General features: G+C 35.6%; 6 protein-coding genes and 1 long non-coding RNA gene across 8 annotated transcripts in view; 5 read left to right on the top strand and 2 right to left on the bottom strand.

Annotated features, from left to right (window-relative positions):
- Positions 1–1,584: 1,584 nt before the first annotated feature.
- On the bottom strand, positions 1,585–2,721 carry LOC126369190 (28S ribosomal protein S7, mitochondrial). Its single transcript, XM_050013485.1, has 4 exons — positions 2,567–2,721; positions 2,287–2,481; positions 1,964–2,198; positions 1,585–1,859 (listed from the first exon to the last, which is right to left on the bottom strand). The coding sequence occupies exons 1-4, from the start codon at positions 2,638–2,640 to the stop codon at positions 1,641–1,643; spliced, it is 723 nt and encodes a 240-aa protein (XP_049869442.1). The 5' UTR covers positions 2,641–2,721; the 3' UTR covers positions 1,585–1,640.
- Positions 2,722–3,119: 398 nt separating this feature from the next.
- On the top strand, positions 3,120–4,473 carry LOC126369189 (DNA-directed RNA polymerase I subunit RPA43). Its single transcript, XM_050013484.1, has 4 exons — positions 3,120–3,411; positions 3,494–3,685; positions 3,757–3,909; positions 4,028–4,473. Exons 1-4 carry the CDS (start codon positions 3,233–3,235, stop codon positions 4,380–4,382), a joined length of 879 nt encoding a protein of 292 aa, XP_049869441.1. The 5' UTR covers positions 3,120–3,232; the 3' UTR covers positions 4,383–4,473.
- A 413-nt stretch (positions 4,474–4,886) lies between these two features.
- Positions 4,887–8,682, top strand: LOC126369176 (dual specificity mitogen-activated protein kinase kinase 4-like). Its single transcript, XM_050013469.1, has 8 exons — positions 4,887–5,113; positions 5,218–5,407; positions 5,741–5,893; positions 6,192–6,336; positions 6,419–6,588; positions 6,714–6,843; positions 6,985–7,205; positions 7,447–8,682. The coding sequence occupies exons 1-8, from the start codon at positions 5,080–5,082 to the stop codon at positions 7,628–7,630; spliced, it is 1,227 nt and encodes a 408-aa protein (XP_049869426.1). The 5' UTR covers positions 4,887–5,079; the 3' UTR covers positions 7,631–8,682.
- Positions 8,683–8,720: 38 nt separating this feature from the next.
- LOC126369177 (transmembrane protein 186) lies at positions 8,721–9,709 on the bottom strand. Its single transcript, XM_050013470.1, has 2 exons — positions 9,339–9,709; positions 8,721–9,244 (listed from the first exon to the last, which is right to left on the bottom strand). The coding sequence occupies exons 1-2, from the start codon at positions 9,613–9,615 to the stop codon at positions 8,949–8,951; spliced, it is 573 nt and encodes a 190-aa protein (XP_049869427.1). The 5' UTR covers positions 9,616–9,709; the 3' UTR covers positions 8,721–8,948.
- Positions 9,710–10,044: 335 nt separating this feature from the next.
- Positions 10,045–12,740, top strand: LOC126369191 (transducin beta-like protein 3). Its single transcript, XM_050013486.1, has 2 exons — positions 10,045–10,226; positions 10,363–12,740. The coding sequence occupies exons 1-2, from the start codon at positions 10,204–10,206 to the stop codon at positions 12,719–12,721; spliced, it is 2,382 nt and encodes a 793-aa protein (XP_049869443.1). The 5' UTR covers positions 10,045–10,203; the 3' UTR covers positions 12,722–12,740.
- A 167-nt stretch (positions 12,741–12,907) lies between these two features.
- LOC126369070 (pH-sensitive chloride channel 2-like) overlaps positions 12,908–22,076 on the top strand; it is a 28,488-nt gene continuing 19,319 nt past the window's right edge. For both annotated transcript variants that reach the window (XM_050013364.1, XM_050013363.1), the window contains exon 1: positions 12,908–13,074. In XM_050013364.1, the coding sequence (XP_049869321.1) occupies positions 13,004–13,074 (71 nt within the window). In that variant the 5' untranslated portion in view covers positions 12,908–13,003. The remainder of the gene's footprint in view (positions 13,075–22,076) is intronic.
- On the top strand, positions 20,690–22,031 carry LOC126369072 (uncharacterized). Its single transcript, XR_007566659.1, has 4 exons — positions 20,690–20,988; positions 21,071–21,262; positions 21,694–21,759; positions 21,839–22,031. It is a non-coding gene; the product is annotated as an uncharacterized LOC126369072 (long non-coding RNA).

Genomic DNA, 22,076 nt, shown 5'->3' with positions numbered 1-22,076 from the left:
TATGTGACCACAAATCCACCCGGAGCGAAGGACAAACCAGTAAGTGACTACAATGTGGATTCTAATTTCCGGAGAGACAAGGTAATGTCGTTAGTAAGGTCGAGGTGCTATAAACCACTATCTTTCTTATACTTCTCCAGCAGTCGCGGCATGGTAATCCTACCTCGCGCTGCGGAAGTTATATCGAGGGCTTTGACCAATACTTAGTCGTACGACGTCTATCCACAGTCGACACTCTCGATATAATTCGCGCGGCGCGTGGCGCGGTTGCTGTGCAGAACCTATAGGCAACACGCCGACAACGGCAAAGCTTTACGTGAAGGGTAGTATGGTAACCAGTGGAAAATACAGACGGGACCGACTTCAACCTCCAGCCACAATCCGGACACTTCATACAAAACACCTCGTTTTATACCTACGACTCTACCTGTCGACACACATTGACGTTATCGTACACGCGCATTGTATGTGTGTGACATCCGACGTCCTTACGATTGAAGACTAAAGTAAGACCAAAGAGTGGAATTTCGTGGTTTTTGCCTACCCCAATGAGAAATAGGCGTGATCTTATCTACGTATGTAATATATCCACGGAAAACAACATAAGCTCACGACTACATCCCAATTAGGGTAGTCAGAGGTAAGTACCTACATCTACCGGAAGATGAACTAAGTACTCACACCTCACCAATCTTTCTGTTAGACCAACGTGAAAAGCGTGTAATAAATCTTCTATCATGTGGGTAGTGAGGTGGATTACCAACGTCATCAACCGTGGTGTCACGGTTACTATTCAGCCGCCAAAGGTCCCTGACATGACTCATGTAACGACTACGTACATACGTAAATAGTAACCGGAACCAACGGCTTAACGTGCCTTTCGAAGCACGGACCGTTTTACTTTCAGACAATCAGGTGATCAGCCTATAATGTCTTAACCAAACTAGGAATCACAAAGTGGTTTTTGTGATATGTCCCCATAGGGATTCGAACCCGGGACTTCCAGATCGCGGAAGCCGTTAATAAATATAACCATAGAATAAATAATATAACTGAACGGTAACTCGCCGCCCTGCCAATGTGTGTTGGGCGCCGAGCTGGATTTAGTACTTACCACGATAACCGAAGTTGTCTTGGACGAAGCACTAGTTCACCTATAATAGTTTATCACCTGTCCAGTTGTATGTGCCACTATGTGTCATAGGGTGGTATAGCAATAGAGAAGCCAGTAGTTTGCTTGCCACCATAGAAGTACTAACAGCCGCTCCGAATCCTAGTTATTATTCCTATTTATTTAGGAGTCGCCGTCGCCGAATACGGTTTGGACGACATGATGATGATGATTATACCTATTCAATGCTTCCGATCTTCCGGTAACAAAGACTTAGACATCCAGAATCTAAAGTTAGAACTAATTATACTTCATTCCATGCCAGAAATATATAATTAGCAGTCATATTGCTAATATTGAGACACTGCACAGTATATTGCTTAAAAATATTGCACATTTAATAACTCCATCAGTTAACCACAAAAAAGTAGGGTAGACACTTTCCATATTGGACAGAAAAGAAAACAAACTGGTGCTATGTAGAAACTAATTATATTTTACAAATACATCATAATAACATTTGGTAAACCTATTGCCACCTATAATGAGCATATGCCCTGTTGGCCTCGCACTGCCTGTGTAAATCTTGTTTCCTCTTTACAACCTTTCCTGTGTTGTTGGCAGCCTCCAGAAGTTCCCAAGCAAATTGTTCGGGAAAATGAACAGTTCTTTCCTTCTCATATGTGGCTTCCAAAAGCCATTTAATTGCAAGAAACAAAGATCTCTTTTCAGTTATGGGGCCAGGTACCTGAAATAAGATAAAAAAAAATTATAATTAAAATTATTTCGTAAAATGATCTTTACGTAAAGTGGAACTTCTTTTACAACATGAAAGAAATAATAGATTTGCACCTGGTATGTAATACCACCTCTTTTAATTGGTTGCAACTGCAACAGAGGCTTGGCATTTGCAATAGCTTTGTGTAAGATTTCCTTTGGGCTCAATTCAATCTTTGCTTTTGCTTCAGGCGTACTTGCAAGGTGGTATCTCTCAATTTGTATCCTCTTTATATTTTCGAAAGACTTTTCAAGAAGACTTCGTGCCAGTTGTTTCTTCCCCATTTCCATAATGTGATTAATGACTTTGCTAAAACATTAATAGGGAATTATCATTAACTGGAATCTATAATGGTTTTAAATATTTATGGTAGTATTAAATAAAATTGGATACTCACTTGACAAGTGGGTCATGATAGACTGACGATGTCTCGTACACTGCAGGCGGTTTCACGGGAACAGCAGCAAACTTCGACAGCTCTCCAGTTTCAATAAGTTTTGCCTGATCTTCTTTCCTAAATATTGGGTTCTGGAAATAATCTGGGAAACTAGTTGGTCTGGAATAGTCTCTACTTTGCAAAACAATAGTCCATCTGAAAATAATTAAGCATACATTCAACTGAATAAATACTTAATAGTGTATTATTATTGAGGTTAGTTACCTTAAAACTTACGAACCTTGACAAACAATTATTGTTATTTTTAAATATACATTTATTAACCAACGGCAGCTTATTTGTAATGTTATTCATTTCGTATCTATTCTGTTTTATAGAAAATCAAAATCGCAACAGGCAGGCACAGAAGATCTATTGAAATACCAAAAAAAAAAATGTTTTTAGTTTGCATGATTTTAGTTCCAGTCTTCCTTTTAGAAGAGTGCTCCAAGACCAATCCAAAACACTAAGCTATATGCAAGTATAGCAAATATTTTACTCATTCTCTCTTTACCTGTACAACAATTTTCTTGCTAAAAAAACAGATATTGACAGTTTCTTTTTTAATCTCCGTTTCAAATTCTAAGACTAAGATAATTTATTATAAAGCCGATATTTAACACAAATAACTATGCAAATAACACAATAGATTTTTTGACTTTCAAAGAGAATTAATTTATTTATTTAATTTTGCATCATATTTTATTATTTTCATTATTCGACAGCTAGTGTTATAATTAAGCAATTTACAAGTGCAATTTTTATTCATGCAATGAAACGTAACACAAATTTTAAAAATATAAAAACAAAAGAGATTGCGATGTCAAAATAACTTTTCGATGGATTTGGGTATTTTGGATTATTATGGTAATTTTTCAAATATAAAATTCATAAATGCAGTTTTAAAATGTCCACTATCATAAAATTCGATCTAAAGGAATTACGAAAATTGGCCAACGATAAAGCGTCCTGCATTGTTGAAAAGAAGGTTACCCAAAACCTGGCGTTGCAGCCATGGTGTCTTGGAAACCTCAAAGAATCTTTGAAGAACTTGCTGGATTACAAAATTGGGAAGTTTGATAAAGAGTAAGTAAATAATTACCTATTATTCGTCAACAAATTCTATAGCATGCTAATTGTTTGATGTATGACGATTGGATGTTTACAGATTTAACGGGATCCTGCTCAGCTATAAAAATCTTCGTGTACTACAAAACGTTGGAACGATAAGAAACGACAATGCTGACATTCATTTTCAAGTACAAGCAGACTATTTTATATTTCAACCATATGTAGGAGCTACTCTTAAAGGTGTTGTCAATAAGAAGAGCTCTACACATTTAGGAATTCTTGTTCACAGGTAAATTCTTCTAATGACATACACCAATTTGTTACATTGGAGATTTATAATGCAATTATTTTGTTTTGCAGAGTATTTAATGTGGTTATACCAAGGCCAACAGAGCAACCGGGCAATAAATGGATTGGAACAACTATTCAAGAGGGCCAGGAAGTTGTATTTCAGATTGTGGTTCTTGACTTGTTTGGAGCTTTACCTTATATAAGAGGGGAGTTAGATGAAAGGTGATTGAAAACAACTGTTATAAATTTAAAGGTTCTCATTGCTTTTTGTTCTGATACAACTTAAGATATATGATTAAAGTTTTAAGGTACTTAATATTTTGTATATTATTTCTTCCAGATGGATAAAACAAGGCCCAGATGGTGATGATGAAGTTGTAGATTCAAAGTCACGGTCAATGTGTGTGTCTTATGTAAACTTTGATAAGACAAAACCAAACATTCAAAAACAAATTGGAGATGGACTACCACATTCTTCTTCAAAGACAAATTCAGTTTGTTCCAAAGCAGCAGAAACTACAAAACAAGTAAAAAATAATACAGTCAATAACCATGTGAATGCTAAAAATGTGGAAAGTGATGTTAGCATGACCGAAAAGAATAAAAGCAAAAGACAGACCAAAACGTCAGAGGTGGATCCCAAACAGATGGACATGAATCAGAGATTATTTAAAAAACATAGGAAAGATATATAAATATTTGTTCCTATTTGACCTGTCAAAAATTTAAAAAGATATGAGTATTTAATTTTTAATAATATACATTTTTTATTTGCTGTCTTGCAAATCTGTTCTTTTATTTAACTAAAGTTTTAGGCTTCCTATTTTAGGGCTGAAGTTCATCTGTAATATGGTGGCTTATGTTTACCAGTATAGTAAGAGAGTACAATATTTAATAACTCCAGCTTAGTCCAAAGGTGAACAGTGGTGGAGAGCTGCTCTGTAGTGTACACCACCGATCGGGACCTGATAAACACAATTTTTTGTCTTCTCGCAACTCAAAATGAATCAAGAAGTAAAACTAGGTGCAATGAGGGTTGCAGCTGCGCTGGCGATGTAACTCCTTCGCTCTGAATTAAATCGTTTTGCATACGGTTCATAGAATAATAATCACTATTGTATTTTGCCGATAAATTGATCGATCAATTAAATTTAATCGATCAGATAATTGTTTATGGTCTTTTTTTATTTTAATGGTAACACTGTTAATAAATTGTCAAACTTTGTCGTGTCGTCGATACGATGCATAAAGTGAGGAAAATATATTTACATTACATATTATGAAAACGTGACCATTTTCATTATTTATATCTTCAAATGGATAATTTCAAAGCTGTCGCTTACACCAAAGAGTAGTAAAACAGTTACAGCAAGTACTCTCGGAAATTAAAAAATGTCGAAGAATGGCGAAGTGCCGTCAAACCAAGGTATGAAATCGCAATTATATTACATTCTTAAGTGAATTTAAGTGATAAATTGAACGAAAAATGCTTTTGCAACTCTATAAGATTTGATACATGTAATATTTCAGGCCCGAGTAGACCGAACGTGCCGAAACCTGACTTGAATTTGTTTACTACTGAAAAACGTAAAGTATTGGATCTGCAACTGGGAGGTCCATCCGGGGATGGCGCTGCTTTCATGCCTTATTGCTCTAACCCTACACAAAAGCCAAAATTGCCGACGCGTACTATAAAAGATGTCTTGCCTGAAAATACTAGGTAAGATTATATACCTACTAACTAGTATGTATTCATACTATCTTATGTTTGTATAATTTAATAGTCAATAGTTAAATTGTAAAAGCATTGTATAGCATGCTATCGAAAGGGTAATTTTTAAATATTAACATTCTCAAAGTAGGGTAGCATGAACTAAAATTAATAGATATGTACGTACACATTACTATATCTATAGTTCTAAACATTTTACATAATTATTAAGAGGATAAACATTTTGTAGATAACACCATAGAATTTTTAGTGATATTATTGATTTGATGTGAATTTATGTTTTATTTGTACTATTGAAAACTACTTTTCTTTTTATTTTAGGGATAGATGTAGAATCTACCCATCTATGCAGTCGTCAGGCAAACTACAGCTATCTGCCACAGAGATATATGACTTCACTGCAGATGACCTGCAGGACCTAGGGGAAATAGGACGTGGAGCATTTGGGGCTGTTAATAAAATGATCCACAGAAAGTAAGATACGGATGTAATATACCTAGAAAGCAAAATAAGTAAATAGAAAGACAGATTCATTCCCCGTTACAGATAAATTATGTTGTTTACAGTATCTTGCAATATTAGTTATTATTGTTTGCTATTGTTCAATAAGTTCATTGTATTATATATGAAACATTTGAAGAATATTTTAAACTAATACCTACAGGTATTCGTTTAAAATGTCCCTATTAGTATGTCCAGATCAAAATGTCAAGTTTGTGGTAACATTTTTATTAATTTTGATTTGTTGATAGTAATAAGAAACTTGTTGCAGAACAAACCGTGTCATGGCTGTGAAACGCATCCGATCCACTGTTGACGAGAAGGAACAAAAGCAGCTTTTGATGGACCTCGAAGTTGTAATGAAGAGCAATGATTGCCCATATATTGTTCAGTTCTATGGAGCACTGTTTAAGGAAGTAAGTTCTTTCTATACAAATAAAAAATATGTAAAATAATTTTAATATTTTGCCAGTACCACAACCTATTAATTTTTTTCAGGGTGATTGCTGGATTTGTATGGAATTAATGGACACCTCATTAGACAAATTCTATAAATTCATATGTGAGAGGATGCAAACTCGAATACCAGAAAACATTATAGCTAAAATAACACTTGCTACAGTCAAAGCTTTAAATTATTTAAAAGAAAAACTAAAAATCATTCATAGGTAAGTTTATTTATAGAATTATAATGGTCATCCAATCCAATCTCCATTGTTTTAACTATTATGTTTGGAAAACTCATTAGTTGTATTCATGAAGAAAATAATTCAACTTGTTTTTATTGTTACAGGGATGTAAAGCCATCCAATATCTTGCTAGATAGAAGGGGCAATATAAAGTTGTGTGATTTTGGTATATCTGGCAAGCTAGTGGACTCCATAGCACGCACGCGCGACGCGGGCTGCCGGCCCTACATGGCGGTAAGTCAGATATTGAGCAAACATTGTAGTTTACATTGGTACAAACATATTATTTAAATTCTGTTTCATGTTATTTATCATTTATTTACAATATAAATGTTTTTTAAGAATGCAAAATTAATACTGTTATTATTACCACAGCCTGAACGTATCGACCCGGGTCGCGCTCGCGGGTACGATGTTAGGTCAGACGTGTGGTCTCTGGGTATCACCCTGATGGAGGTGGCGACCGGCGCCTTCCCCTACCCACGCTGGGGCTCCGTCTTCGAGCAGCTGCAGCAGGTCGTTCAGGGCGATCCCCCAAGACTTACGAATGCTAACAACATATTCTCTAATAACTTCGTGAACTTCGTCAATACATGGTGAGTTTTTATAAATGAAAGCTTTAAAAGTTCAAGGACAAGCATAGACTCTATTAATTGCAACATTGGATATCAAATTAGTGTATAGCTAGATCAGGCAAATAATCTTATCATCTTCTCTTGTTGGTGTAGCATTCTCCATTATTGTATAACATATCCAAGACCAATTCTTTAGATAACTTCTTTATAAGACATTCAACATTGATGAATATTGTATCATTGCTTAAAATTTTGTTTTCAGCCTCATCAAAGAGGAGACTCAACGTCCAAAATATAACAGGCTCTTGGAACATCCATTCATAAAGGGCATTGACCAGAGCAGGGCTGATGTAGCAGAATATGTGTGTGAAGTGTTGGATGCTATGGAGCGCAACGGCGTCAGTCCGTTCACAACAGACCAGCCTGCACAGGCTTGGGAGGATTAAACAGCAATGATTTGGACAATTTCTACTTCTTGAAAATCTGCTCTGGTTGATTACTCATTTGCAATCATGGTGTTGATCATAGAATCGATTTTAGTGGAATGAAACACAACTGGCTGATTACTTACTTACTGAAAAGGGTTTAGGAAACAGGTAAACATGTTGCTATTTGAGAAAAGTTCAGAAACATGAATGGTACAGCAAATTTCTCCAAAAGAAGAAAAGCAAATTTCTGCTTCTGAACTTACTCAGAGTGGTTTACCTAAGTGTATGGGATGCATTTGCAAATATTCTTATGTACACTTCATAAGTGGTTGAAAGCAATAATATTTCCATTAATACCATTAAGAATAGATACCATGTTTATAAGAGATTTGGCAAAGGTAATGACTAAGCACTTCGCTTTTAATAACTTCACTACACTTACACATAGAAAAGTGTTTGATTTTAAATCTTGTTGACTGGCTTTACTCACTTGCTGCAAAGTCACATAGAAAACTGAATTGTAATTTTAAGAATAATTATTTCTGTATAAAATGATGTAGTATAAATAGGTCAATTTTTCTGTATCCTTCCTTGAGGTTTTCAATAATAATATTTAAAGGTGTATTTTGTTTTGTGTCCAGGTTCCCAAACGAAATACATCTTTCATTTTAAAATAATGACATAGTAATTGTGAAGTTTTGGGTTCCTAGGTTAAAATGATCTATTGACATGTAAATTAATGTGATGTGGATGTGAATCGCTTGTAGTTCTTTCCTCTGGCTGACTGAAATGCGGAGTAGGCCAATCAATATAGGTCTTGGTAAAATGTAGGTAATTTTATAAATTTGTATATACAGACAAATAATAATTATTAAGTATTAATAAAGTAGCAACCATTTTTACAAGGCAATGTTACACATAAATTGGCATACATAACTTAAAATAATGAATTGTTGAAACACCCTTGCAAATGATTTCACTGTATGTATTTAATTAAAATTTTGTCTATTTATAAGATTTGGTTCTCAATACCATTGTATATTTAAGGAATAGAATGATATAATACAGAATTATTGTATTTTTTTATTTAAAATTCCTATGCTTACATAACAACAATTTTTACATTTTGAAAATAGACTAGAATCTAAAGTGTTATACTGGGTGATTTCTTTTCCACTGCTCGAAAAAATCTGGGTATGGGTTTTTTACCAATTGTTTTTGTTTACTCTGTGATATAAGCAAAGAATAACAAGACTATGTATAGAATTCATATTGGGCAATGAATATGCAGTTTTAGGACGGGATCCAAAATTCATCCAGTATACACACAATTGTTTTACTCTAAAACTTCACCCATTTTACGAGAATTTAAAACTTTACCGAATGTTATGGGTAATTTATATTCAGTCCCATCTGTAAGTTTTGGAGATAAGTAAAGACCATCCAATAACTTTGGCTCACCATCCAGCATAGGTATCCATTCTTCTGTATCCACTATTCTGTCTTTTCTTCTACCCCAATAGTCAACAGATGATATTTTAATTTTTTTGTTATCTTCACTGATATATAAATATCCAATAACATTTCTAAATGGTAATGTTGCAAGTGATAAAACAGCTGCTCCTGTTATACCTGCAAAATAAATAATCTATGGTGAGAAATAAGTAACACTACATTTAATATCAAAATAAAAATTATTTTATAAAGTACATTAAAATCTGCTTACCGACATATGCAGCACAGAAAAATGTACCACTAGACACTACATGCGACATCTCCATTAAACCACAGCTGGGTATGGCTATGGAAGTTCCAAATAAGTGATAAACTTTTAATCTATTTATAAGTGCAATAAACCTCACAGAGTCAAAAGTAAAAACAGTTTCAAATCTATTTGAAGGGTTTTGTTCTGTGTTTACGGACTGACTAGTAGGTCCATTAACGGCATAAAATCGACACAAAGTCTTATAACATTTTGCTTTTCTAATTAACGTTAAACTCATTTTGGACTCAAGAAAGTTCTCAAGTACTCCCAACTCACTAATCTAGCTCACACATTTGTAAACATAGTACATACATAACCTAACTTTTTTGACATTTCATGCCGAGTGATCATATATATTTTTTTTAACAGCAGAACAGATATAGATGAGCCATCACAGGCATCACACAGCCTTATCCGTAGTATAGGAGCGACATTACATCTTTCAATCATTCCTCAATCATGACTTAGGATTCAAAGTAAAATCGTCCTTCTTGTTGGTGCACTGTAATTCAAAATCTACTGTGTATGTATCTGTGTTTAATAAGAATGAGATCGATTTTTGTTTAAATCCTAAGTCATGATTAACGAATGATTGAAAGATGTAATAATGCTCTAAGAAAGAAACGATGCACGGCCTTTGCCTTTCCCCATAAAAAAGTCATGTTACGTCAAAGTCAAAAACACGTGCCTGCATTTATTTCATTGAATTTCTTAAATTTTATTATAAATAATAATAAATACTACTTTATTTAAAGAATACTCCTCCAATGAAAATATAGAACAATACCATATTTTCATCAAGCCACTTTAATGAAACCATAGCGATATGGGTAGTTTACTGAAAGAAGTGTAAGTATAAAATTTTATAATCCTCATGTCAACACAAAATTAATTATCCGGGTTTTTGTACTAATAACTTGATTACTTATTTTCCATATAAATGTAAATTACTGCAATATTTAAGTGATTCTTCTGCTTTTTTCAGTTATGAGAAGAGTGCTGAATATTCGGCATTCTATACAGGCGGCGACATCCAATGGACTGCCGATGGTTCACAACTCCTCTGCCAATGTGACGACGCTATCAAGGTAATTGATGTGAACACTTTCTCGAATGTTCTTACTATTGGGGAGGCTGAAGATGGAGCAGAGAATGACCAAATATACACTTTTCAATTGTCTCATGGAAATGATATGGTTATTACCGCACACAAAAGTGGTTTGATCAAATTATGGGATAAAACAACTGGAAATCAGCAAAAAGTGTGGAGGTCTGGCCATAAAGGACCAGTTGCTAGATTAGCATTTGACCCTACTGATGCAAATGTAGCTTCAGGAGGGTCTGATGGTGCCGTAAGGTTATGGGATCTCTCCTACAATACCTGCACCAGCAGTCTTCGTGGAGCTATGGGAGTTTTTACGGTTTTGAAGTATCATCCTGACTCTACTAAACAACTTGTTTTTGGGGCAGCAGATGATACAAAAATAAGGTCTTGGAATTCTAAAACTGGAAAAGAATGTATGACTTATTCAGGACACTTCAGTAAAGTGACATCACTACAGTTTACTAGTGATGGCCAACACATGGTGAGTTCTGGCAGAGATAGAGTGTTAATTTTGTGGAACTTAAATGAAAGCAAGGCTTTGAGAACAGTTCCAGTTTATGAAAGTATTGAAGATACATTACTGCTGCCATCTTCATTTAAGATACCTAACTTCAAGAAGAAGTTGGAAATGGAAGGCATTTATGTAGCTTGTGCTGGGGAAAAGGGAGTTGTGAAAATTTGGAACATACAAATGAGCAGGTTGATGTATGAGCAAACCAACAGTCTTGTATCGCCATCTACTGAGGATGGAGGCTTGGCTATCACCCATTTGCTATTCAATGAAGCTAGAAATGTGTTGTCAGTAGTCACAGTGGATCACAATATTATAATACATGATTTAGAAACATTCAACTGTATGAAACAAATGATTGGATTTACGGATGAAGTGCTAGATATTATTTTCTTAGGCAAAGATGAATCACATATTGTGGTGGCTACAAACAGTTGGGACTTAAAGTATTATGAGATTGATAACATGAATTGTCAAATTATCAAAGGACATACAGATATTGTTCTAGCTTTGGCATGTTTCCCTACAAGGCCAGACATGTTTGTGTCCTCAGGAAAAGATAATTCTGTCAGGATTTGGCTACAAGACTCAAATAATCAAATCAAATGTATAGGAATGGGAGCTAGGCATACTGCATCAGTCGGTTCTGTGTTTACTTCACAAACATCTAATAATTTTTTCACATCTGTGAGTCAAGACAACTGTCTAAAAGTTTGGACAGTTCCTTCAGACCTTGACACATGTGATCAAAAAATTAAATCGACTTTCACTGAGTTGGCGCATCAGATGGACATAAATTGTGTTGCTGTGTCTCCAAACGATAAAATGATTGCTACTGGCTCTCAGGATAAAACAGCAAAGCTTTGGACAGAAGAATTATCTCTATTGGGAGTGTTAAAAGGGCATAGGAGAGGTGTGTGGTGTGTGAGGTTTTCTCCAGTTGACCAAGTGATATTGACATCCTCAGCTGATTGCACCATGAAGCTCTGGTCAATAGCAGATTTAAGTTGTTTAAAAACTTTTGAGGGCCATGAAAGTTCAGTACTAAAAATTGAATTCTTAAGTAGAGGTCAACAAGTAATTTCAAGTGGAGCTGATGGTCTTCTGAAACTTTGGAACATAAAGTCATCAGAGTGCAAAATGTCACTAGACAATCATGAAGGCAAAGTTTGGTCACTGGCTGTAAATAAATCTGAATCACAGATAATAACTGGAGGCTCAGACTCGAAACTTGTAAAACTGAAAGACGTCACTGTTGAGCGTCGCGAACAAATGGCGAAAGAAAGAGAAGAACGAATACTACAGGAACAAGAATTGATGAATTTATTACATGACAAAAAGTTGGTAAAAGCCTTAAAACTTGCTTTGCGAATGGAGAGACCTCTGCAGGTCCTAAAAATTGTAAATGAAGTTTTGAAGTATGGCAATGAAAAGTTATATGAGACACTGAAGGAAATAAATCACACTCAAAAAGAAATTTTGCTTAAATTTGCTTCTGAATGGAATACAAATAATAAGAATTGCCACGCAGCTCAACTAGTCTTCAACATCTTGGCACCCGAAATTCTTTCTGGACAATTGAAAGTACCGTCTTTAACAAGTTTCATTGAAGGGGCTCTCCCATATACCGAAAGACATTTCGAAAGATTGACTAATTTAATGCAAGATTTAAACTTTATCACATACACTGTAAACTGTATGCAACCTCATAGTGTTAAAGATGTGTAAATTAAACAAATACATGCATTAAAAAACAACGTATTTTCTTGTAAGCGGTATTTACCCCTGCGTAGAATTGGGACACATCCTCTGACGCAATCATAAAGAGTATTTTACTATGTACCTACGTAAAAGCTCTTAGCGTACGCACGAACGGCAGCGCCCGCGCAGCCTCCGTCGGCTGGTCGCTGGCTGCGGCTGCAGTAGTAGTTGATCGATCGCGCAACGCGCACGGGCCGCTCCTGCGCATCCGACTCCCGCGATCCAATGAATTAACTATCAGCCATCATTATGACGTTAAGAACTTTTATACTATCGTCAATATTTTTAGTAGTAAGTGTGCATGGACAGAAAACTTCGCTGTAAGTATTGAATTTTATTAATTTATGAGTTGTCACTTTTAAATGAAATATCTTTAACAATTGTTTCTAGTTTCTCAAGGTTTTGGTGCAACTGTTTCATTTACTTAAATTAAAAATAATTCTTTGTCCGGTGCTATTAATCTGGTATAGTAGATACAATTATAAACTACTTTTCAATTATGTATTAGGTAAGTAATCTTAGCGAATCAATAACATACATTTCATTTTAACTAACAATTTCACATAAACCTTATAAGTACGTATAAAAATCTGCAAGCATCTCCAGGAATATAGGTACTAGTCTTTACCCGAGCTTCTACTTCCTTTCATCTTTTTGATTTCGAATATCCGTCCCAAAATAGGTATATCATATCTCCTTATCATAATTACGCCTCAGTTTGAAGTATAACCTGTGGGTACATTGCTTATGACCGTTGATCACCTGTGGTGGTTATTTCAATAACCGTTTACTAAAATCGATCGGCAATTTAGTTCTGTAAACAATAGGCTGTAGAGCCGTATATGTAACTTTGATAGCTTGTAGCGCAGACCTCGCGGCGCGCTATATTCATGCACAGTGGTACAGGACACCTAATTGTTATGTACGATGTCGCCCGACCCTCCTTCCTTCTCGCTTCTTGTTTCACCCAACATCTACACTTGCAAAATTAATACATTCAAACAAATCCTTGATTGTTCGCGATCAAATGTTTACCTATATTTTTGTCCGTTTCTTTTTTATATTTTAAGCCACTTTGCCCTCAAAGTTTTGACACTGTAAATCAATTTCCATTGTTACAGTAGATGAGCGTGTTGTAAACAAAGTAGAAATTATCTTTAGGTGTGCGTAATTTTGCTTAGTGTTAGGAACAAACGAATTGTTTAAGTCTAATCTACCTACGTTTCGCGACTGAGCGTCTCAGTACGTCGTGTCTTTACCGTGACTAAAATGCAATTTTATCACAATTACACTGAAACTTCTGTTCTTTTAGAGTTATCCAATTGATGTATTGCCTTATACGTCACATTACAATAGGTAACTAAAAGTACATTAACACGTGTTTAAGTCTAGACTACTGAATTTTATCATCATCATCACCTATTACGTGTAGGTATACACCCGCTTTGGTTTTACTTAGAATATTTATGTGCATATAAAATGTGAAGACCGAGGTTTATTTTCATCAGCAATTTCCACTAGATTGACTTTAAAACGAATAGTTAGCTGATCTGAATAATTATAAATCGGGCGCTAGTTTGGAATTGAAACATGCCATAATTGTCAAAGAACTTCCAAATAACAAGGATAATTGTAAATTTTGGATTTACTAAATCTTCAAGGAAAGACTCTTTTCTCCATTACCACCCATTAAGTACTTCCATCTGATAAGCCACAAGAAAAACCTATCGTGTCGAACTGAATCAGATGGTTGAAACAATGATAGCAATTAACTGTTGTCGGGTCAGAAAAACCGGAACCATAATTGTATTGAGGTCATTACATTGCAGATACCACCATAATTGTAATTGTCGATTACTTCATTCCCTAAAATCCTAAAAGATCTCTACATAAAGTAGACGGGATACCGAACTGTACTTTCTTTACATTCAGACGCTGACGTAGAATTTCAGAAATTTTATTCTAGGATTATGTCGGGCGGATAGATAGGAGTTATCTCAGCTTAATTACCTCAATCAACGTCACCACATCATTACCCGTGTTTAATACATCCAAATGTTACTTTCCTTATTTCTCTTTTTTACGATCATAATACCATCCAAGCGTGTCGTAAAACACGAATATGTATAGGCAATGGGTGTAAACGTCCATTATGGTTGTTGAGGTAGGTAGAGCAACAAATCGCCAGATGACAACTTACTTTTGGTACGTAGAGGAAGTAAGCCCAAGACGGGTACCCATAAGAATAGTACTAGGCAACGTTGGCAGTTTGTGCGTTATGCCGATCTTAGTCGATGCGTTCGATAGCACCAGCCCCGCGCGACTCTGGGCCTACATCTGGGAACTCCGTGATGTGAGACACGCAAATTGTAGTCAAAAATATTTTTTTCGTTGTCTTTGTAAAAATTACTTATTTCTTTAGTTTAGCATTAGTGCTTTAAGTAACCACATAATTAAGCTTTACATAACATAATAAATGCATTAGCAGTCGTTAATAACCATCAATCCGCACTGGGCCCGCGTGATGGTTTAAGGCCCGATCTCCCTATCCATCCATAGGGAAGGCCCGTGCCCCAGCAGTGGGGACGTTAATGGGCTGATGATGATGATGATGATGATAACATAAATAGCCTATATACGTCCCACTGCTGGGCACAGGCCTCCTCTCAATCAACCGGGGAGGGTATGGAGCATACTCCACCACGCTGCTCCACTGCGGGTGTAATTAAGCTTTAAAGAATCAAAAATATTGCAAACATTGGAAAATATTTTTTGATTATTATTCGAATCTCTCAACTCTACTACTACTATTCAACGACAGACAAGTATGTATATCACAGTAGGTATATCACCCATATTATGTCCAGGAAGATGAACAGGATAGAACATGCTAAGTTTTTCTTTTTGTCCCTGATCATTGATCGTGCATGGAACGGAGCATGAAGTAGGTAGTTGAGGTTAATAAGCACTTCAATTGATCATTAGGTTATTGTCACTCGTTGAATAAAAACTGCAAGAACGTCTACCACGCTCCAGCAACTGTCGCCTCAACGCACGCTGTTCCGTATTTCTTAACACGTTGTTTCTTATAAATTAATCTCATCAATATGAAGTTTTTAGGTCACTGTAAAACATACCTGAACCTTTTATTTAATGATAATAGTATTCAATTATCTATGAAAATTATAAAGAATTTGGTCAAAATCATTTCGCTTGACAAGCATAAGTAAGTTAAAAAATAGGATGGTAGTTAACACCCCCCATCATTATGATTTTACTGAGCCGCCAAAGGCCCCTGACATGGCTCATGTAACGACTACATACTTACAACAGTAAGTAGTAACCGGGACCAACGGTTTAACATGCCTTCTCAAGCACGGACAATCAGGTGATCAGCCTGTAATGTCCTAACCAAACTAGGGATCACAAAGTGATTTATGGGATATGCCCCCACCGGGATTCGAATCCGGGGCCTCCGGACCGTGAGCCCAACGCTCAACCACTGGAACACGGATACACGGATGCCGTTTCAGAGTACCCGTTTATAACAACATCATTTAAAATAATATTTCAGGAAATGAGTAACATAGCACTAATCAGTTACTTATGAACTTACTTAGGTATTTTATCACCCAACAATTACTGGACCGTATCTACCTGCTACTACCTAAATTCAAGACGGCGCGAATTCTTTAAATTTAGCACAATAAAAGAAGTAGGTTCTGCACTTAATTGACTATATAAACACTTGCAAGTTAAGTATTATGTACCTATGCCATTCTCGATAAAATGTAAAAGTGTTTTCCCCACGTTAACTTTTACTGATTTAGTTTATCAATCTTCGATTGATTTTTTCAGTTAAAGCAATTACTATTTAGTTAATTGGTGCGGTAGAGCGAGGAAGCAGTAAATTGACCTTTTTCTGTTTTTTTGCTGCTCAAGGCACAATGACGATTGATAAATACTCAGTAACGGCTACTTTCATATACATTTCTGGAACAAATGGCAAAGCTAGGAATTTTCCACGCTAAAGTCAAAGATAAATCATGAAATTCTGATTAGGTACTAAAGTCAAATCCAAAACTGACAAAAACCTTTTCTTTTTTTTCTATTTAACTTATTTTTGAATTTTTATCAAGAAAAAAGAAATTGTTTGCTTTTTCATACAAATTTCATAGTAATTTCGTGGGACGTTTAGTAAAAAGTAACTGGTTTGACTAGTTGGAAACTAGCCTATACTAACCCTGACACTAGGGTTGCTGAGGTTGTTCATCCACCTCACAACCCATACGATAGAAGATTAGATATTTAGTATAGATAGAAGATTAGATACAGAAACTTCCCCTTGATCTGACAAAAACAGGTATAAGAAAATGGGTTACGTATGATCGAGAGTAATCTGTGATTAGGGCAATAAATGTCCAAAGAAAAGAATAATTACGTCAATAATAGTATGCTCCGATATAAAATAGCGCAAGGTATCGTCGTAAGCACAGCGATTAGACCTAAACACTACAGTAACCTTTACCGGCGCATGGGCATGTTGAGTAAATTATAAAAGGGCACGGTCTATACGACCAGTGTTTATGTAATAATGATCGAGCCTATTTAAGGATGTCAAATATTCTTAAGATCGTACACACAAAAATAACACATTTGTTCCAATTCTAAGTAGGTAGCTTAGTACCTACAGGCCTCCCTGTAATCAACCAGAAGGATTAAAATTCATCACACCTACCTGTTACGAGGTTGTGCCCAATGTGACATATCAGTATCCTGTTATTACTGTTCAAAATCTGTTTTGGCAATTTGCCCATGATTGTTTTCTTCTTCTTATCGTGTGGGTTGTGCGGTGGAATACCAACCTCATCAACCCTGGTGTCAGGGTTATTATTGAGCCGCCAAAGGCCCCTGTCATGGCTCATATAACGATTACATACTTAAGTTACATCAGTAAGTATACATCATTGTGTGTCAGTAGTAGTGTAGTGTACTTATTGTAACACTTTTTTTTACACTTTCCATTAGTAGTGTTTTAACAATTGTTATATAATTATTATGTCGATAGTGCATGTATTTAATTGGAAGACCATGCATATTTCACTTTTGCTCATCAAACTGCACTTGTTGTGTTATATTAATTCTATATTATAGGTATAAACTGTATTGGTATCTAAGTATACTCCTACTTACTATAGAATAGGACTTATAGAGAACCGAATTATTGTGATCATAAACGGCATTTTGACTTTCGATATTCGTGATTTTGATGTATAACATTTTTCCATGCATATTATGCCTAAACCATTTTTTATTGATACTAGCTAGCTTTGTCCCGCGACCTCGGATTAGTTCTATACATAAACTCTAAACATCCTATAAGCAAAGCCTGTGTGGTACCCTACACCTTGCCCTATGATTACGTATTAAAATATGTAACATCGACCTTACCTTTAGAAAATAAGTGGGTGCAGGCACCAATACTGCGGACTAGTATTATAATGATAGCATAATGTAAAGATAACTGTCGCATGTGGTTGTCCGATACTGTACGTAACTACAAATCGCGTTAATTGAACCTGAATATTCAGAGAAAAATCTTAAGCGATTCATGGAAGAATGACAAAGCTGTCACGATATAGATTTTTAGAACAACGCCTTTTTTCACGCGATTTATGGCTGGAAGTCTCTACCAACTTGAAGTTGATTATCACATCATGGACCGATTTGATACTAATTAGATAGGTCTGTTTAGCAGTGGATGGGGATGTACGATATGATGATGACTGTGTCTGTCATCATCACGTTGGGAATACAAGACTTCCTCGGTTAAAGTATATTGTTCAAGCTCGCCTGGTGAACAGTACCCGTAATTCATTAAAAGTATTCAGGTAGGTAATCGACAATATACAAAATCTACGAATCAATTAGGTACACAAGCAAAGAACAATCATAATATAATCAGAGCTCTATTTACATACCATTTAATGACTAACGTACGTGCTCTTATAAGTAGGTAATATACAAAAATGTCTAAGTACGGAGTCTAAAGAGTCAAACAATGAGTAATAAATAGTAAATACTGCACAATAGCTCAAGACGAATACTGCAGACGTAACGCCGTCACGAAGATTATTGAATTCATCAACACGCCACATCATGAACAATCTTCCAAGGGTCTAGCCAAAATGATTTTCGCTTTCGTTATTAAGTAAAACTATAAAATGGAATTATTTATGAGACATAAACTAATCTCGTAACATTTCGTTAACCATATACATTTTCATTATACTCCATTAGCGTTATTTTTTTTTTAATAATATAGGTTCTCGTTTGACCACGATCTACTACTAAGCTGTACGCTGTCGTTTTAGTCAGGCTATATTTAATGAGTTAGGTAGGTACCTATGAATACTCGTACTCTAGAACGAATATGTATATTTAATTTCGTTGCATTTAGATCAGTCAACGAAAATAAACATATAAATACATACATACATACATAAACTCACGCCTATTTCCCATCGGGGTAAGCAGAGATTATGGAATTGCATTGATTTGCTTCGATCCTGACACACTTCTCGCTTCCTCCACATTCATCAAGCGTTTCACACACGCACAACAATTAAAAGAAGATCGTACTAAACCTTTTCTAAGGACACCTCACACCTACAATCTGGTCAATATACCTACGTCCTAGGAAAGTAACTTAACAATAAGTAATTAATTTGACTTGTCCATGAGTTATGACAAACTATAAAATGACATAGAAAAATATAGCAATTATGTTTTATAGATAAGTACTTCCAATGACACCTACCTCTATCACCCTATAACTAATATCTCAGACAACTTTATGGAGTATGCTTCATACCCGCTGCTGTAGATATGATTTTACGACTAACAATATTTTATGAGCTCTCAATTGCTATTCTCATAAAGTCCCTTAAAATGAGCAATAGTGAGCGAATTATTGTGAATATTGTGATGTCATTCTTTGAAGGTTCGCGCAGTGTTCTACATACCTTCAGTAACATGGTAATTATAAATAATGGTTTTATTTTTCCTAACATGAATTCGTAACTAGATATATAGGTACTCCATACCTACCTTACATTAGTCTGTTTAGGTATGTCTCGAGAAATGCAGTATACCTAAGATCAAGTTCAGAACGACCTTGAGTGGGTACCTAATATTCCCTCCACAAAAAAAAATAGTATCGTAAAATATTACGTAAGTAATCGTGAAATTAATGACCAACCGGTATTTTGGCGAAACAGCGGCGGCGATCACATGACTCGCTCAAGATCAACCCGCGTGAAGGCTTAAGGCATACCGACCGGATGATCGAACGAAACATTTTATAAGGAAATTAGCATTTGCACACACCCTGGCAAACAATTTAGTAGGTACCTTGTATATCCTTATTAATTACACGTTGCCGACGTCATAGGCACTTGAGATCGAAATACTTTTCTAACAAATCATTAATTGCGGCTGAGTCAATGCATAAACCGTAGTAAAAGAAATCCCATCGGAACAGGAAATGTACAGGGAAACAGTCAGTTTAGTAGCGCACGGAAGAATATACAAGTTTACTCAGACCTAGGTATTCTGTTCGGATGGTGTAATGGTGTAATCGAAGGAGATCGCATAATTACCGGCGCGATCACAATGAGCGAGGCTTATTCTGATGCAGATCTGTATGTCGATTCTGTAGATCTCGAACAATAACTCGCTTATCACTTCGACGCTCACTTACACTTCGCATTCGATCTCACCTGACCTTGATTTGGTATTCTGTAAACATCACTAGCTCACTTGCGAAGTGAAGTGAGCTTCGATATATCTTTCGAGTTACTAGTGATTGGCGCTTAATGAGAAGATACCAATCGGTAATTACCGATTTATTGTTTTTAGCTAAAATAATGAAATTCTGCCAAAGAACTATAATTTGGATGATTTTATTCACGTTTTTGTACTCGAATTTAAATTACTCAAGCCTTAATAAGTTAAATTATAATGTTTTTAATCATAAACTTAATTCTTTTGGATGAATGAGCATTGAGTCTATGCTTACATTTTTATAACTCAAAGCTAAAAAAAAGTTTTGTACGAATGTTTGAAAACAAAGTTGAGGAATTTCAAGTGCATTTATATGTTTTTAAGTGGTTTGGTGCATAGATTGTGGTGTTTTGGCTGCGTGTGGACATATTTTGAAACGGGATAATGAAGTAAGTTTATTCCTTTACTTAAAATTAATCTCTTACTGACTGGAATTATTTTGTTTTGTAACAAAAACAAAAATCTTTTCAGTGTAAGCGAGCGCTCATCCCATCTGTCCTTTGCCCTAATAGAAGCAATGATTGACTTCCTGGAGAGAAACCCAGATCTGGCAAAGGGTTTTTCAAAAACTCAATATGCCAGAGAGTGGAGCACTAAGAAGTTTTGTCATAGCGGCTCAATAATATGGGTGGGACGATTAAAACATACAAGCAGTGGACCAAAGTGAGTATGTTAATATTAATATTTCTTGTCCGAAATACTGTTCTTGAAGCATTTCAAATGTAAAAAAAAATTGAATTCCAACCTAGCTTGTTTATTGAGTTTGTCAATCTCTCTGCAATTTATTCATTAACAATGTACCTACTAACGCATTCTAAACACTTAAACTTATATACTTCTGTCTGAGTAAAAACATACCGTTAAAAAAGTAGCAGCACAGGCTGCAGCTATACGTAGGACTGGTGGTGGGGTGGAGGATGTAGCTGAACTTGCATTGGAGGAACGGATAGTGGCTTTGTATAGGGGTTCAGGGTTTGGTACTGGAGATGCCCACTGGGAATCCAGCTATTTTTAGTCAGAGTTTTATTAAATTAGGTGTGTTCGTCGTTATTATACTAAAATAATAATAATAAAGTACATGATTTTATTTTCAGCAATCAGACCCAATACAATTGGTTCCCCAGCCTCCCTCTTTAATACAAAGCAGTGGACATTCAGAAGTACGTATTTCAGTTTACTTGATCTAATGTTATTTTGACTACATTTATGTGCTGAAATAAACTACTATTACTCTTACAGATTTCAGTGAGTTGAAGAGCAGCAGTTAGAAATTCTGCGGCCCAATGCACTGGTCAAGGCGAACATGATGAAGCGCAGCATTGAGAGAGACGGAATTGCCGCTAACGCTGTGGCGGCAGTGGAGGAAGGATTAAATGCGCTAGCAGAAGCTATTAGGTTGAACTGGGGTCAAATAAATAAGTATTTAAATTGTAATTTTATATTTTCAAGTAGATTATTATACGTTATATTATTATTA

This window comes from Pectinophora gossypiella, chromosome 8, assembly GCF_024362695.1.
Source record: "Pectinophora gossypiella chromosome 8, ilPecGoss1.1, whole genome shotgun sequence".
Lineage (NCBI taxonomy): Eukaryota > Metazoa > Arthropoda > Insecta > Lepidoptera > Gelechiidae > Pectinophora > Pectinophora gossypiella.
The sequence above is the reverse complement of the archived record's forward strand: the minus strand, read 5'-3'. Positions and strand labels throughout refer to the sequence as shown.

What these genes read in the sequence shown, in the direction of transcription:
- LOC126369190 (XM_050013485.1), bottom strand. Translation starts at nt 2,640, where the DNA reads ATGAATAACATTACAAATAAGCTGCCGTTGGTTAATAAATGTATATTT. An exon ending in AACAATAATTGTTTGTCAAG is followed by an intron (nt 2,482 to 2,566) that starts GTTCGTAAGTTT and finishes AATTATTTTCAG; the next exon opens with ATGGACTATTGTTTTGCAAA. An exon ending in TATCATGACCCACTTGTCAA is followed by an intron (nt 2,199 to 2,286) that starts GTGAGTATCCAA and finishes TTAATGTTTTAG; the next exon opens with CAAAGTCATTAATCACATTA.
- LOC126369189 (XM_050013484.1), top strand. Translation starts at nt 3,233, where the DNA reads ATGTCCACTATCATAAAATTCGATCTAAAGGAATTACGAAAATTGGCC. An exon ending in ATTGGGAAGTTTGATAAAGA is followed by an intron (nt 3,412 to 3,493) that starts GTAAGTAAATAA and finishes GGATGTTTACAG; the next exon opens with ATTTAACGGGATCCTGCTCA. An exon ending in TTAGGAATTCTTGTTCACAG is followed by an intron (nt 3,686 to 3,756) that starts GTAAATTCTTCT and finishes TTTGTTTTGCAG; the next exon opens with AGTATTTAATGTGGTTATAC.
- LOC126369176 (XM_050013469.1), top strand. Translation starts at nt 5,080, where the DNA reads ATGTCGAAGAATGGCGAAGTGCCGTCAAACCAAG. An exon ending in AATAAAATGATCCACAGAAA is followed by an intron (nt 5,894 to 6,191) that starts GTAAGATACGGA and finishes AACTTGTTGCAG; the next exon opens with AACAAACCGTGTCATGGCTG. An exon ending in ATGGAGCACTGTTTAAGGAA is followed by an intron (nt 6,337 to 6,418) that starts GTAAGTTCTTTC and finishes AATTTTTTTCAG; the next exon opens with GGTGATTGCTGGATTTGTAT.
- LOC126369177 (XM_050013470.1), bottom strand. Translation starts at nt 9,615, where the DNA reads ATGAGTTTAACGTTAATTAGAAAAGCAAAATGTTATAAGACTTTGTGT. An exon ending in TTTCTGTGCTGCATATGTCG is followed by an intron (nt 9,245 to 9,338) that starts GTAAGCAGATTT and finishes TTTATTTTGCAG; the next exon opens with GTATAACAGGAGCAGCTGTT.
- LOC126369191 (XM_050013486.1), top strand. Translation starts at nt 10,204, where the DNA reads ATGGGTAGTTTACTGAAAGAAGT. An exon ending in GGTAGTTTACTGAAAGAAGT is followed by an intron (nt 10,227 to 10,362) that starts GTAAGTATAAAA and finishes TGCTTTTTTCAG; the next exon opens with TTATGAGAAGAGTGCTGAAT.